The sequence below is a fragment of the Buteo buteo genome, chromosome 18, assembly GCF_964188355.1.
Source record: "Buteo buteo chromosome 18, bButBut1.hap1.1, whole genome shotgun sequence".
Lineage (NCBI taxonomy): Eukaryota > Metazoa > Chordata > Aves > Accipitriformes > Accipitridae > Buteo > Buteo buteo.
The window spans coordinates 6,388,192-6,402,498 of record NC_134188.1 but is presented as its reverse complement, the minus strand read 5'-3'; the positions used below and the strand labels follow the sequence as shown (position 1 = coordinate 6,402,498).

Sequence of the window (14,307 nt, the reverse complement as noted above, 5' to 3'; positions counted from 1 at the left end):
TAGATCTGCCCACTTATTACATTGACAACGAGTTCTGCACAGGCAGCTGCGTGTTGAAGGACTGCAGTTACTGGAATGTAGGTAATGGGGGATTTTCTTGACAAGATGATGTGGTGTGTAACTCAGGTCCAGAGATTGCAGGAGGAAGAGTTTCACGTGATGTTTTGAAGTAGTTCTTGATGCAAAGCATCAGTAACGAGAGAGAACAGAAGACATCAGGCTTGTGAGAGCCACTTTGGGATTCTGATGAGACAACCAGTTGAGATTTTATTTCTGTGCTTTAAAAATAATTTGGCATTGAGTTGAAGATCCTGATGGGATCAAAGGATTGCTTTAACTGTCTACTAGACAACTAACAAAAGTATGTTAAGTAATGTGTATTGAGAACATGCCCTTTTTTGCTTGTGAATCAGTCCAATTTTTTCTGAATATTTTAATTGTTTACAGGTTTCCGTGTGCAACTTGTATGAAACTGTTAAAATCTTAACTTGCTCATGTCATACTTGTTAGTTTGTGTGATTGGTTACCTTACTCAGTTTCTTGAGAGAACAAAAAGCGGAGTTATGAAGTTCTACTGCTAATTAAGTAACAGTTGAGAAATTTCTAGCATCCTCTAATAGTTTCAATTATTATCCAAGTTGGTTGTGCATAACTGATACAAATTTACAAAAGAAAGTAAAATGAGTTGGTGTTAGTATTGATGAAAACTGTAAGCAGATTTTCTTCAACTGATCTTGTTTGATAGCTGAACCAAATGTTCAATTTATTTACCTTGATAAAAGAGGGTGGAGGAGTTGAAATAGTGCAATTTGCTCACCTAGTCATTCAGTTTTTCCAAAGCTTTGTTTTCAGTGCTGCTTTTTGGTTTAAGTTGTAAAGGTTGGTTTTTAAATTGCCAAGAATTCAGCAAGGATTTTGAGCCTTCTCTGCCTCTCATTTAAGGCATGGTCTGTGCCACATACGTTAAGACAGGCAAAGGTAGCCTAGACAGTAGGGCACGAGACCGGGAGCTCCGACTCCAGCTTTGCCATTTACCTGCTGTGAGTGGAGTGAGCGGGCTGTGGTCTACTTCTGCTTCTGCCTTCCCCCCCACCCTACGTACGCATTACATATTTAGACCAAGAAGTTGAGGAGTTGTGCTTCTTCTGTTGTACAATTTCAGGTGAGACTTTTGGGTGCTGCTGTTGTATGGATACTGGTATAATAGACTTGTGGTTTAGGATAGAATTACAATCACTGAGGTAGACTGCATTAGTGCTGTAGTATCCAAGCTATAGCAAGTCCAAGAGTGTTAGCAATGTGGCGTACTGCTGTAGATCCATGTTAGTATAAAGTATTACAAATATTGGTAATAAAGTGGCTGGTGTTCATAACTCCAAGGAGAGCAAATTTGCAATTCTGATATAACTTATGTTTTAAAATATTTTTCCCTCCCTCATATAAGGCTTTGGCAGCTCGACTACATCTGGGTTTAACTTCAGCAATCCCGGCATCACAGCATCAGCTGGCCTGACGTTCGGGGTATCTAATCCTGCATCTGCAGGCTTTGGGACAGGAGGGCAACTTCTTCAGCTGAAGAAACCTCCAGCTGGAAACAAGCGAGGGAAAAGATAGGCACCCCTTTTAGGGAAGGGGAAGTGAATCAACTTTGTTCATCTGAAAAGTCTATTTTTCTAGATTGATGCATTAGTTAAATTGCATCCCAGGAGATTTATAAAAATTTTGCTACTTTTCCCTAGTCTGAAATACAAAATGGAATCATATTGAACAGCTATTTTCTTGTGAATAGAAACCCGTTTATGTATTTTTATTTTTGGTCCTAGTTTTAGAAATGTTCTATACTGCATTATTATTAAAGAATCTTGTAAAACCATCTATTTAACCTAATGTTAGTAGCAGAATATTTTTTGTTAATAAGCTTTATACCATATGAATATATGCATATTTGTTTTTTTGTACAGATAAAATATATTCTAGTACAAATACTAGAGTTCATATCTTCTGTTCCTGGATATGGCCTTTAAATCTACTTCAGGGTGTTTTTGTGTATATGGATGTAAATATATACAGTACAGTGCACACATCTGTGTGTATGTATGTGTATATATATGTGTATAAAATACAGATGTGCAAACCTCACCCCATAGACAGGTCTCCTTTTCTTTGTGCGTTCTCTTTCTCCATGTTCCCCTGTGGTCCCATATCTTGATGTTCCAAGGAGTTTCAAATAGTGGGTCCTGGGCTACGTCATCATTGCTTCTTGTGTTCTGTTGTTTAAGACCAGCTGACTACAATGTTTACTATTTCATAAAGTTTGGTAAGTAGTGGTTAGTAGCTGGATTTTTTTAACCTTTTTCTTAACCCATTTAGCAGCCAACTGTAAAGAAGAATCTGAGGTTTTGACACAGACATTTCATAGGTGGTGTTCCCAAACTGGTTTTGTTTTTTTCTGCTGAGCTGAACAGTAGAGTGTTGCAGGACTTCAGCTGAAAGTTCAGGATGCCACAAGGTCTGTGTGCAAGCAGAGGGTTGTTGGGCTGGATGAGCTTTTCCCTGCAACTGGGGGAGATAGGATATGCTATTCTAATGAAAACCCAAATTAGCTGTTACAAAAACGTAGTTGATTCACTAGCTTCTTGTCAGTGCTACTAGCACTGACTTAAAAGCAGTTGCATATCTGCTTTCAATACGAGGTATAGTACAATAACTTGCTGCTAAGGGATGGAGGAGGAAAATGATGCAATTTGAAGGTTAAACCTCTTGCAACAGTAGTTTATGAATCTTGCATATTACAACATCATAGCTTGTTGTGCTGCATTTCCAATTTGGTGTGCACTAGAAATAGCTGGGAAAACATCTTAAGGAGGGAATAATAGCTCAATTGAATCTTCGCAAATAAAGATACAGGCTGAAGTGTGAACATGGAACTTTGGAGCCAAGTTGCTTTTTATGTAGAAGATATTTTGTATATAACATGCATCAAATGAATATTCACAATCATTTTCACAAAAGCACCTTTTTTTCTAAAACAGTTACAGTGCTTAAGATTTTTCTAGTACCAGGTCATTTGCTTTCTATTGTTAAAGAGTTACTACCATTTTGTATGTTTTGGAAATGATGTCTGCATCCAGCAGTGATTGCTCTTTGACAAATGTTCAGTTTGTCACTTGATCTGATAAAATTAAGGGAAACTGAGCACAGAATTCTTCACTTTTGTACTTGTATGTTATTGCATCTTTGTGAGCAGTCTCTTAGGAAGGGATACAATGTGGTTTTTTTTTAATGTCTCGGAAAAATAAAGCTTACAGTTTAATTTCAACCTTTTTTTTTAAACTTTTATCGGGCTGCAGTCAAAATCGTAATGTTTGTATTCCTTTGTTATTGCTTTTTTTAATAGTTAATATGTTAAACCACTGGACTCTCTTGTAATGTATTAATTTGTGAAACTAATTCTAAATGTGTACTGTTTGTCCCTATGTGCAACTTACCATTGTGCAAACAATAAAACAATAATGCTGTGATCCTTGTAATAAATATTTCCCTATTTGAAAGATCATTTCCTGCTGTTCTCCTATGTTATAGGAGAAACAAAAATGTCATCAGCTAATATGTAGAATTGTTTTTCCTAGAATTTATGTAGTGCAAAATTGTTCTTGCTGAAGTTAGGGCCTTGATCTTGGATTGAAAGTGAGGGGGTGAAGGGAGGTATTGTATTGTGGGTTTGTCTAGATCTCCTCACAGTGCACTATATAGACCTGGATCGTGCTGTAATGTAACACAGCACTAGGTATGGCTTTGTAAATTTGAAAGCAGTCTTTGCCTCCTGGGTACCTGTGTTCTGTTTCTTTTCACATTAAAGCAACACTTAGGCTAAACTAAGGACATAAGTGAAAAAGTGATTATGTAATAGAATAATGACATGCTGGAGTACGAACTAAAGTCAAAATGGGATTTGAAATAATTATGTTCCCAGAATATTACTTGGGTGGCTGAATGTAGCCATGATTTTCAGGGATCAGCATTGTATACACTGTTTGAATTTATCCCCACCCCCCACAATTTAAAGACATATAATATAATTAGAGTGCAAATCACAAATACATCCAAGCTGTGGCTTGGTTATCTACAAGGCGGGTTAAGAAGCTGACCTGTACTTAAACACTGTGAAATGAAATCAAGTCTGGATTATTTGTTCTGTAAAGAAAGAAAAATAAGTACTGGAGGAAGGTTGAAGTCACATATGTAGGATGTGGTTCTCTGTTAGCTTGTACCTTGTTGTACAGCTGTGGTGTAAACTTACTTATGTGACCTCTTTTTTTTAGTAGAAGTAACTTGTTTTTTCTTCACTCTTCTCCCTACAATGAATGTAGCAGGAAGTAAGATAGCGTTACGCCTTAGATTGCTTGCTTCATGAACCTCTTCCTGGTCCAGCACCTGAAAACTTTCTTTACGTTCACATTTGTCTCTGTTCCTGACAAGTTGGCTAGCTAGATACTACCACACTTATTGCTTGCTTGCAGACTGGGAGGGAGAAGGTTGAAATAAGGTGGAGTTGGGTAGAGTTTATGCATCTTCCTTACCACAGGAAATCCAAATCCAGCTATACCCCCTCAATCTGCGTATTCATAACATAACTGCATTTTGAACCTCAGTTGCTTTTATAGCATAATTTTTAAAATGAAAATAAAGTTCAGGAATGCAGGTTTAGTGGCCTCTTTTTTTTCCTTCTTTGACATCAGTGGGAGTTCTTTGTTTTTCTCCAGTATGCTACTCATGTTAATAGTAGGAATAATCCACAGTCAGTCATGCCCTTACATGTTACTGGTTCTAATACCTGGAATGTTGCAGCAGAAGGTGGGAAAGAAGCACCTTGTAGGTTCTTAGTGAGAAATCAAGAGTAACTATAGAAAAATCCATCTGATTGTACAGTGTAAATGCCTTATGCTCTATATGTTTGTTTCCCTAAAACTCTTATTCAAGTTAATAAGAACAAAGAACTGACCATGTGCAAAAAAATTTCCAGCAATAAATTAATGCAGTTTTTGAACTAACTGCTGGTATTGTGCTGTCATGCTGTTTCCCTTTTCCCTCTCATTAAGTACCTTTCAACGCTGCAGCTAGTATCCCCAGACGCTGATGGGTGGTTAAAGTATCACAGTAGTAGATTTGTACAACTTCTCATGAAAATCAGCAGTTGGGCTTGGGGAGGGGAGTGACACTGAGTTGGTGCCCGCAGCAGCTCTGGAAGGCAGTGGTCACCCGCTGTGACAGTACCCGTGGAGCTTCAGCCCAGTTCTAAAATTCGATCTCCACCCGCCCAGACAGGTAGGTTGCTTGAAAGGAGGATGGAGATGGTGAGTGGGGACAAGAAGGGTGGGGAGGGATGAGGGGATGTAGAGTACAAGGCTTCCTCCTGTGAACGGGGCAACTCATTTTAATTCAGTTTGGGATCATTGCTTCTGAACTCAATGTTGAATATTTATATGCTGGTATTTTTGTAGTCCTAAATCAACTGAGTTTGTAATATAATTTTTTGTATTGGTTGAATGTTGTGTTTAGTAGGTAGAAATAGATGATAGTAGCAGTTTCATTTTCTACATGGGTGACTTTTTTTGGGGGGGGGGAATTATAAATTAACTCCATAAGCAAAGGAATTTTAAAAAATATAAAATAAAGGGAGTCCTGTCAGGAGTCCAGTAGCTCTGTTGGGGAATGCTGCTTTCACCAGGTGGCAGGAGGCTGCCAGGTACATACTGCCACTGCAAAGCCCTTGGCAGGTGTAGCTGTCATGCAGCATGTCACCTTTTGTTTCCAGGTCACTCACGTTTTCTTACACTTTTTTAAGGTACTAGGATTTTGTTAAACTTCAATATTTGAATGATCCTTCTGACCCGTTTGATTCCTGTTATGGGGTTTATTACTTAATGCTTTTTTACTGAGCCTCGGGAATTTAATCTTTATAGCCCATTGCTGCAGTTGAAGTGCCTGCGTGAGGAGGTGAGTAGGCTACGTGTTACGTCAGCTTTGGTAACTTTTCCAAAGAATGGTTTGCTTTCTGTTTTCTCACCTTCTAGAAGTAAGGCAATTCTAGCTTATTTTGAACAGGTTATGATTAAGTTTAGAAGCTTCTACAGACGAGAAAAGCTTCTGGGTTGATTTTACTTTTGTTTGAGCACAGATCTGTCCCTACCAAGGTATCAGGTCAATTCTGTGGAACACTTGCATGGAAAACTTGGAATACGTACTCCTGTCCTAAACAGGTCAATAGCTGAACAGGCAAAAGATATTCTACTTTTTTGTTCAACTAATGTTTCACAGACTGATGGATTCCCCTCCTTCATTTCTCTTCAATGCAGGTGTCACTCTACGGCGTGTGATTGGGCAGCAGCAGGACAGCAGCTTTCTAGAACATGTACTTGCTTCCAAAATCCAGTTCTGATTAAAGGCTGGTGTTTATCTCCTGGGCAATAAATCCCTTGCTGGCTCTGTGTCTTTAATGTGACATGTGGTAACAGGGTATGCTGCAGAGGTGATGATCCCAGCCACAAAAGCAAGCTAGGATGATGAGGTTTTGATCAGACACTATGGTGTAGTAAAAAGGGAAAGAAATGCAGAGTTGACAAATATTTCAAATCAAGTATTCAAAATCAAACTATTTATTATATGAAACTTGAAATTCTGAAAAACACCATGTACTCTTAATAAGAGAAGAAAGGGGTAAGTTCTCATGGGGGGGAAATTGTGACAGTAGACTGAGAAGACTTTCAGTTGGGTGAAACCCTGGGGAAAAAAATAGGCACAGATTATGTACAGTTGGGTAGCTAAAGCTAGCCTATTAACTCCATAGTTAAGTACCTAAGCAGAAGCTACTCTAAACTGAAAAAACACCAAAACCCTCTAATCAACATACACATAAAGGCATCGAACCTTTGAACATCAACACTTTTGCTGTTGTTCTATCCTGGGATAAGGTAAGGTACATGTGATAAAGGAGTCCTTACCAAAAAAAGGTCCACCTTTCAAAAAAGGCTTGGGCTGGATGCGCCCAAACACTAAATGGATGTGATGGCAGTGAGGCCAGCACTGCCCAGGTCCTAATTAGTGTGGGGACATCTCTCCATCTCTGCTGGAGATGGGAGGAGGAGTGATGGTGAGCATACCTGTATCTTACCCGTGTGCCACCTTTGTTGTTTCGTGGAGCTGTGCTTGGTGCGGCTCTCCAGCGAGTTGCCTCCTTTACGCTTGGCAGCAATGCCGAAGGCAGCGATGGTGGTTCTCACTGAGCGTCAGCTCGGAGAAAGTGAACTGACCGAAGTGATAGCAAAAGGAACATGCTAGCCTTAATGCCAGGGAAATGAGTCTTAGCAGAGCACGTTATATCAGTTTCAAATAGGAACGGTCTTTTTTTTTTTTTCTTTTCCCGTTTATTTTGGCTGCTGACTAAGGGAACTGGTGGCTGCCTGCAGGAACTCAGCGCAGCTAACATCGCCATTGCTTACCCCCATGGTAGCAGTGTAAAGCTTAAACTACAAGAATAGCTTTCAAGGAGCAGGCAGGTGTTTGCATACCTCCGGCAGCCAAACCAGAAGCAAGCCTTCTCCCTGGGGAGGGCAAGACCTGCTTTGGCTGTTCGCTAAGCTTACGTGGTACAGACCACAAAGGGCAAAGCTCCTGCTTGATCCTGCAGTAGCAAAGTGAAGTTGATGCTGAGCTCTGCTCCGAGAGCAAAGAGGGAATGCGTTTAACGTTTATGTTGGCTTCAAGCAGGGTAATGCTCTGTCGGTGCCAATAGCAACCTCTTACTTGTATCGGAGATGTGCAGAAGTGGCTGGAACCACGGGGAGGCTGCGGCAGCTCGTCCAGATCGCCCTGCGCGGGGCAAGAATCACTGTACTGATGATGTAGGTCTAATGCAAATGCCTATTAGCTTAAATTTATACTTGATTAATAACAATATTTAGCTAGAAATGCTCGTCTGAGTAATTTGTCACTTCCCTCGTCACCTCTCCCTGCGCTTTATTTCTAGCACCGCAGCAGCCGGTACAGCTGTTATTTATTGCTCTGTCACGGTGATACCTGCGCGGTGGTGGTGACGGGGTTTGCCAGGCTTCTGACCTGCTCGGAAACACGGGGGCAAAAGGGTACTTGGGTAAGATTGTGGGCTCGGGCAGGTGGATGGTGATAGTGTTCCAGCAGTGACAGAAATAGGAAGATTAAAAACCAAACAGGGTTGCAGAGTGGTGGATGTATCATTTAAAGTGAGCCCTGAGAATGGGAGGGTCGGGGGGGGTGAATTCCAAAGCCTCATTGCTAGTCACGTCATCTTTAAGGTAAGTCGTATTTGAGCTATGCTACTGACATCAAGTAAAATAGCAATGATGGAAGCATATACAGTCCTTTTTACTTCTTTCGCAAGCAGTATAAAAAAATGTCCTGATGTAGAAAATATTCTCCTAAACAGTTAATTTTGTGCACCAAGTTGCTGCACTAATAATCCCTATATAAAATCCAAACCTGCAAATTAAGCTGTAGTTAGTGCTATTGAACCCTACCAAGAGAAGAAGCACTTTTTTCTTGTCTGGAGCTCATTAGTCTGTACAGGCAGCAATCTGGGCTACAGCTGCACAGTGATGCTGCTTTCACTATATGGTGCCCAAATCCTTGTCTTGCTCTATGGTATTAGGAGATGAGCAACAGTAAATTTCTGTTTTGAAATTATCCTTAGTTTTGTTTTCCTGCAGTTGATAAAATGCTCATGCTTTATGATCTGAGTGGCATTAACTGGAGTGTGAGTGTAGAAAATTCCTGTACTTTGGGGTTTTTCTTTTTTTTAATTGAAATAACTTTATAATAATGATACTTTGTCAAATTGGCCAGTCTCACTGGAAGGGCAGGTTGTGGGAAGATGGATTTAGTCCACAACAAGTAATTCTTCCTTCCTTTTTGTCTGAGGAGGGGGGAGAAACCTAAAATTCTTTTCTTTTTGCTAGTCGCTGGAGTGGTTGGTTAGAGCAGAAATAATAATTTAATTGGGAAACAGCACCCCTTTCAATTTGAAGATGTGCATATCGGCTTTGTCTCCAGGCTTTTATGTACTGTAACAGCAATCTACTGTGTCTTCAGTAAACAGGAGCTCCAAAAAATCAATGTACTGAGACTCCTGGGAGAAGAGCATGACTGTTGTATCGATCACGGCCGAGTAGTCGGACTTTGCTAACAAACTCCCTGAAGCCCTGTTCCGATGGGGCTCAGTGTTGAAACCGGGGGATGTTTTCTGAGAAACAGCCTCCTCTTTAACTTGCTGCAATCTCGCCCTTGTGAATTTGGAGGGAGATGTCCGCCAGCACTTACAGATACTGTTACCCGGTCACCTCCCTTCAGCCTGCATCCCTTAACCCCGGTATCGAGACAGCGGTGCGTTTTGGAGCCAGGCGTGCGATACCGGAGGTGTCTGTACTGGCGGTGATAATGTGGTGCCAGCGCTGATTATCTGCTGTCACTGCTGCGTACGCCGAGACAGCGAGCGCCGATAGCAGAAGCTGAGCTTTGCCTGTTGCTGTGCTTGGTGCTGGTGCAGCCGCTGCAGATTCCCAGCCCAGCCCTTGAGGAGTGTGCGAACTTCCTATCATTTCATTCAAAGTTCTTTTTACAGTCCTTTGACTCTTTCTGTGAGATATTTTTTTTTTTCCTTGAGTCATCTTGTTCTAATTATTTTCCAGGAAATGAGAGCCAATAAAAGAAAGCCTTTCTGCTATGAATACACGTGTATTTTAAAATGTAGATATTAAATATGTTCCCTAAGTAGAAATAAAAACCAGTCCGGCTTATGCAAGTAATACCACAATCGGAGTAGCAGTTTGGGCCTTTAAATACATCACCGGTGTTTAAATAATACTTACTGCAGGTATAGATAGCTACACTAGTGTAAAAGGTAGCTAATAAGCAGGGTGGGAAGAGAAGGAAACCCGACTAAGTTAAGTTCATATATTCTGGTAACTATCCTCATCTGGGAAATTATGTTAGTGTAACCTGTCAGTAAGGACTGCGCTCTTGATTACAACAGTTGTCTGTACAAAACCCGTAGCGACGGTTTTAATACCACTACCCTTCCCACTAACTTCACATGGGGGCAGCAAGGCATTGCTTTATCAGCGAGAAATATGGTTTTACCTGAGAAGCGACTTTGCCAGGATAAATGTAGAAGATGCAGGGGTTTCTGACTCCAAGGTGATTTGTTTATAAGTTTAAAAAAACCCAAACAACAAAACAAACAGTTTTTTAAATAACTAAACCTCTACATACTGAGTGTGGCTTTCAGATGGGAATTGACTCCATTATTTTATATTACCAGAAAGAGGAATCTCTGATGATGAAGTGTTAAGCTGCAATATGTAAGTGTACAAACTGCAATAAAATCCAGCTCTTGTGGTAAGCATGGCCTGGCTTTTACATGCCAAGTAATCTAAATGATAGTAGTGTGATGATGAAGTCTAGCTTTTTCTCTGGGAGAAGGGAGGGAGAAGACTTCAGGTTACGAGTTTTAATTTACATTCCTGATTTGCAATGTTGTGGACACAACTGCAGAGCCAAAATAATTCCCGAATTCAGATTCTCAAGGTTTCTGGTGAGGTTGCAAAATTATTTGACAGTAATGATGTAATGGTAGATACAGTAGCTAAATATAAGGAGAAAGGTACATAAACCTGTTTGGCATCCAGGGCTGGGCAATGAAAAGCAGGTAATCTCACTTGTACCCAAGTGACTGGAATGAAACCAAATATCCCAAAGGGGAAGAGAAGAAAGCATCCCTCTGCCATCTAAAGTTTATCTCCGATGGGTTGAAAGGAAAAGGGTATAGGAGTTGCTGCCAGTTTTGTGTCCCTTTTACCATCAAGGGAATGTGGCAAGTTGCAGAGAGCACGGGTTGGAAATACGATAGGGAAAGCAAAACATCCCTAACAGCGAGGGCCACTTATGTGCCACAGAAGCTCACAGCAGCTTGGAGAGTTGCGTCACAGGGGTTTCCTCCGCCTGGCTCTAAAGAGGTTCCAACCAAAACAGACAGAGATACAGAATAAGGTGACAGCTCTGTGTTCTGGCTTTATCTTAGAAAATTTGTAAGATGGACACCCAAGGGGGAGGGAGAGGGACTGTTGTTTCTTACTTATTATTGTTGCGGTTTCCTCTAATTTGTCCTTTCTCTTCTTTCCAACGCGTGCCGGCACAGCCAGCCATGACAAACGTTTGCGGTACATTGCTGTGACCGGTTCGGCAGCTCAGACTCAAGGTGGGGTGGTTTTCCCCCTGTTCAACTGGGAGCTGTTAAGGATGAAGGACATCCTTTTGTATCATCCCTCTTTTCATGCCTTTCCTATTTCTGGTGCCTTTTTTTTTGAAGTGGGGAAAAAAAAAAAAAAGTAGTAGTTGCGTTTGCAAGGAGCGTTAGCAAATGAGGCCTGCAAACCGAAGGAAAGCAAAGCACCGTGCTCTGAAGGCACATAAATACTTTTGAAAAATTCCCATCTGTAGAGGGGTGCAGCAGTAAAACAGCAAAAATGCCTTTAGTCTAATAAGGAGAATACCTGTCAATGCAGTGACTGCATGAATTTACCAGGTAAGAAGATACCAGTCTTAGGCAGTCACTTAAGCATACGGTGGCGATTATCCTGCAGCAGCTTTGCCTGCAAGGCTCAGCATCCTGGTCCAGCACCTGCGCAGGGAGCTGCGTCTCACCTCCGTGCCGGGGCACGCACATGTGCAGGGATCGCTCTCGCACAGCCAGTGCGACGGCTGGACGCTGGGTCCTATAAAAGCTGTGATGTGCTGTAAATGTACTTATCCCCTACACTGCTGCACAGGCAGTTTGCAGTTCAGAGTGTTAAAAATGATATGGAAAATGCACTGTATCAGTTTCAGACAACTAGCAAAAGTAATTTTAACTCTTATTTTCCCTGCTCTAAGTGGGAATATTTTTCAGGAATCACAGAACAGCATGTGAGCTCCTCAAATGACTGAAATGAAACATGGTATTTGCTTTCCTGCAATCATGTATTTGGCTTGAGAAGGGCAAAGAACACTTCTACTGAGCCAAAGGCCTCAGAAAACTACACCTGGTAGTAGTAGTAGTAAAAATTCAGAGACTTTTAGAAAAAAATAAAACAAAGTCAAAGCAGATAATGGAGTTTAATAGACTATGTGATTATTATGGAATATCTCTAGGCTTTAAACATCTTTTTGCCCACTCTAACACATATATGATGTTTCAATTATATCAAAAAGCCGCAAGATGCTCAGTTTGACGGGACCCCGTGAGTTTGGTGTCCTACAGGATCTGGGCCCTTAAGTGATGGGTTTAGTTTATATTGAAATAGATTGAGCTAATGTTATGAGATTGCTTGACACAGGAAAGTGAGGGAAAAGTTGCAGAGTAGAAAAGACTGTTGCCCATGTATTTTCACATATTTTGGTTTGGGGGTTTTTTTTTGTGTGCTTTAGACTTTAAATCATACAGATATTACCTGATCAGCTTGTAAAAACAGCTAGGAAAAAAAAATATCTTTGCTAATTAGTCTATTGCCAAATACGTTCTGAAGCACTTTGCGAAGTGCCAAATGTTTTAAGAAGTTTTACAAAAGCATCATGAGGTGAGCTATTATCTCTGGTTTTACCCAGACAAGTTGAGACAGATTCTGAGCTTGAATATATTAAGTACCTGCTACAGATAATCTCTGCAGGGGATCTGGTGCTGGTGTTCTGTTTTAATCCAGGCTCCTAACTGGGAATACATATGGGCTAGAAGGTAGGTGAGAAGCAGACTATCTGCTCATCGTCTGTTGTCGCTGTTGGAAGAGGTCCACCTTACCGAGTATCGGTGGAACCATCGACTCAAAGGATGGGGCTGGGAAAGTATTTTGCTTGCCACGTATAAAAGAACCAAGAAGCTGCTTTTCTTATTATGAAAAAGTCAGTCCAACCCAGGTTTACAGAAAATGATCTTGTAGGAAGACCTCTGTGAATGTAGGCATTTCACTGCTGTCACTCGGGGCTGCCAGACACCCACCCCGACAGGTCACTGGCAGGAGCTCAGGGTTTTAATTCCTTCTCCAGACGATCCCCGTCCCTCGCCGTGCCTCGCCACTCACCCGGGGTGTCTTGGGCGATGGGTGCTCTGGGTGCCGCGGGCCGATTGTGTGAAATCCGTCATCGGTCACGACTGTCCGTGTCGTGCTCCTCGCCCCAAACCCAACCCGCTGGAGCTGACAGCTCTGGGTAGCTGCTGCTGGTCAGGTTTTGAGACGGAGCATCTCGCGCTCCATCACTCAAATCGCTGCAAGTTTTTTTCTCGCTTGTCCAGCTGGGTCCATACGGGCGGCGCAGAACCCGTCGCCCCGCAATCCCGCTTTTCATCTTGATAACTCCGAGTTTTTCCAAAGGTTGGCTGCTCCGGGTTACTAATCGTCTCTGAGGTAAGGTGCGAGATGCGTGGGAACCGCCTCAGCACCCTGCCCTTGCCGTGGCGTGGCTCTGGCTACGGGCTGAGCTGTGAAAGGGCTGGGGCTGGGAAATAACTCCCTGGGAGCCGAGGGGGCAAAATGCAATTACCTGGGCTGTAATTTGACCAGAAGCTGCTGGTCCAGCCTAATACCTCTGTGAAAGCCTGCAGCTGTCTAAGAGCAGCTGAAAAGAGAACAAAAGAGGGAGATGAAAATGGAGGGGGAAGGACTGGCACGTTGCTGGTGAAAGACAATCGTTTAATTGAAGAAGAAAAGCTTGAGAGAAATAAACGGAACTTTGCGGTCACCTTCCTTGCAGCGAAACGACTTAGCAGCAGCATTTAAAACCAGCGCCAGCTACCAGAGCTGCCCCGCTTCTGCCTTTTTATCAAACGAAGTTGTTTTTTTTTTTTTAATTGACCTAGCGCGGGGGTGAGCAGCAGTTTCGGTCAGCAGCACGCGAGGCGACTTTTTTAGGGAGAAAAAAAAACAACCCCAAACTTTCTTTGTCGGGAAGAGCATCCTCGCCCCCTTCCCTGGAGCCCCCGCTGCCCCTCAGAGGCAGAAACACCGGCCCGAGCTCCCGGCGGCGGCCTCACACCCACCCGTGAGGGGGGTGGATGGGGGGGGGGGGAGCACCGGGACCCCCACCCCCGGCGGGGGGGGGTGTCAGACGGCTTCTAGCTTTTCCGTGGTGGGGAAATTAGTTTGGGTCGTAGCGCCCGACGGGCACCGCGGGGCTCAGGAAAGCGGCGGCGGCGCTGCACCCCCCCCTCCCCTCGCAGACACCCCCCTCCCCTCGCAGACACCCCCC

The 14,307-nt window shown here is 42.5% G+C and overlaps 1 protein-coding gene across 3 annotated transcripts in view; it reads left to right on the top strand.

The window, feature by feature from the left end:
* Positions 1–3,556, top strand: part of NUP58 (nucleoporin 58) — a 38,151-nt gene extending 34,595 nt beyond the window's left edge. For all 3 annotated transcript variants that reach the window (XM_075050710.1, XM_075050709.1, XM_075050708.1), the window contains exon 16: positions 1,445–3,556. In XM_075050710.1, the coding sequence (XP_074906811.1) occupies positions 1,445–1,614 (170 nt within the window). In that variant the 3' untranslated portion in view covers positions 1,615–3,556. The remainder of the gene's footprint in view (positions 1–1,444) is intronic.
* Positions 3,557–14,307: the final 10,751 nt, after the last annotated feature.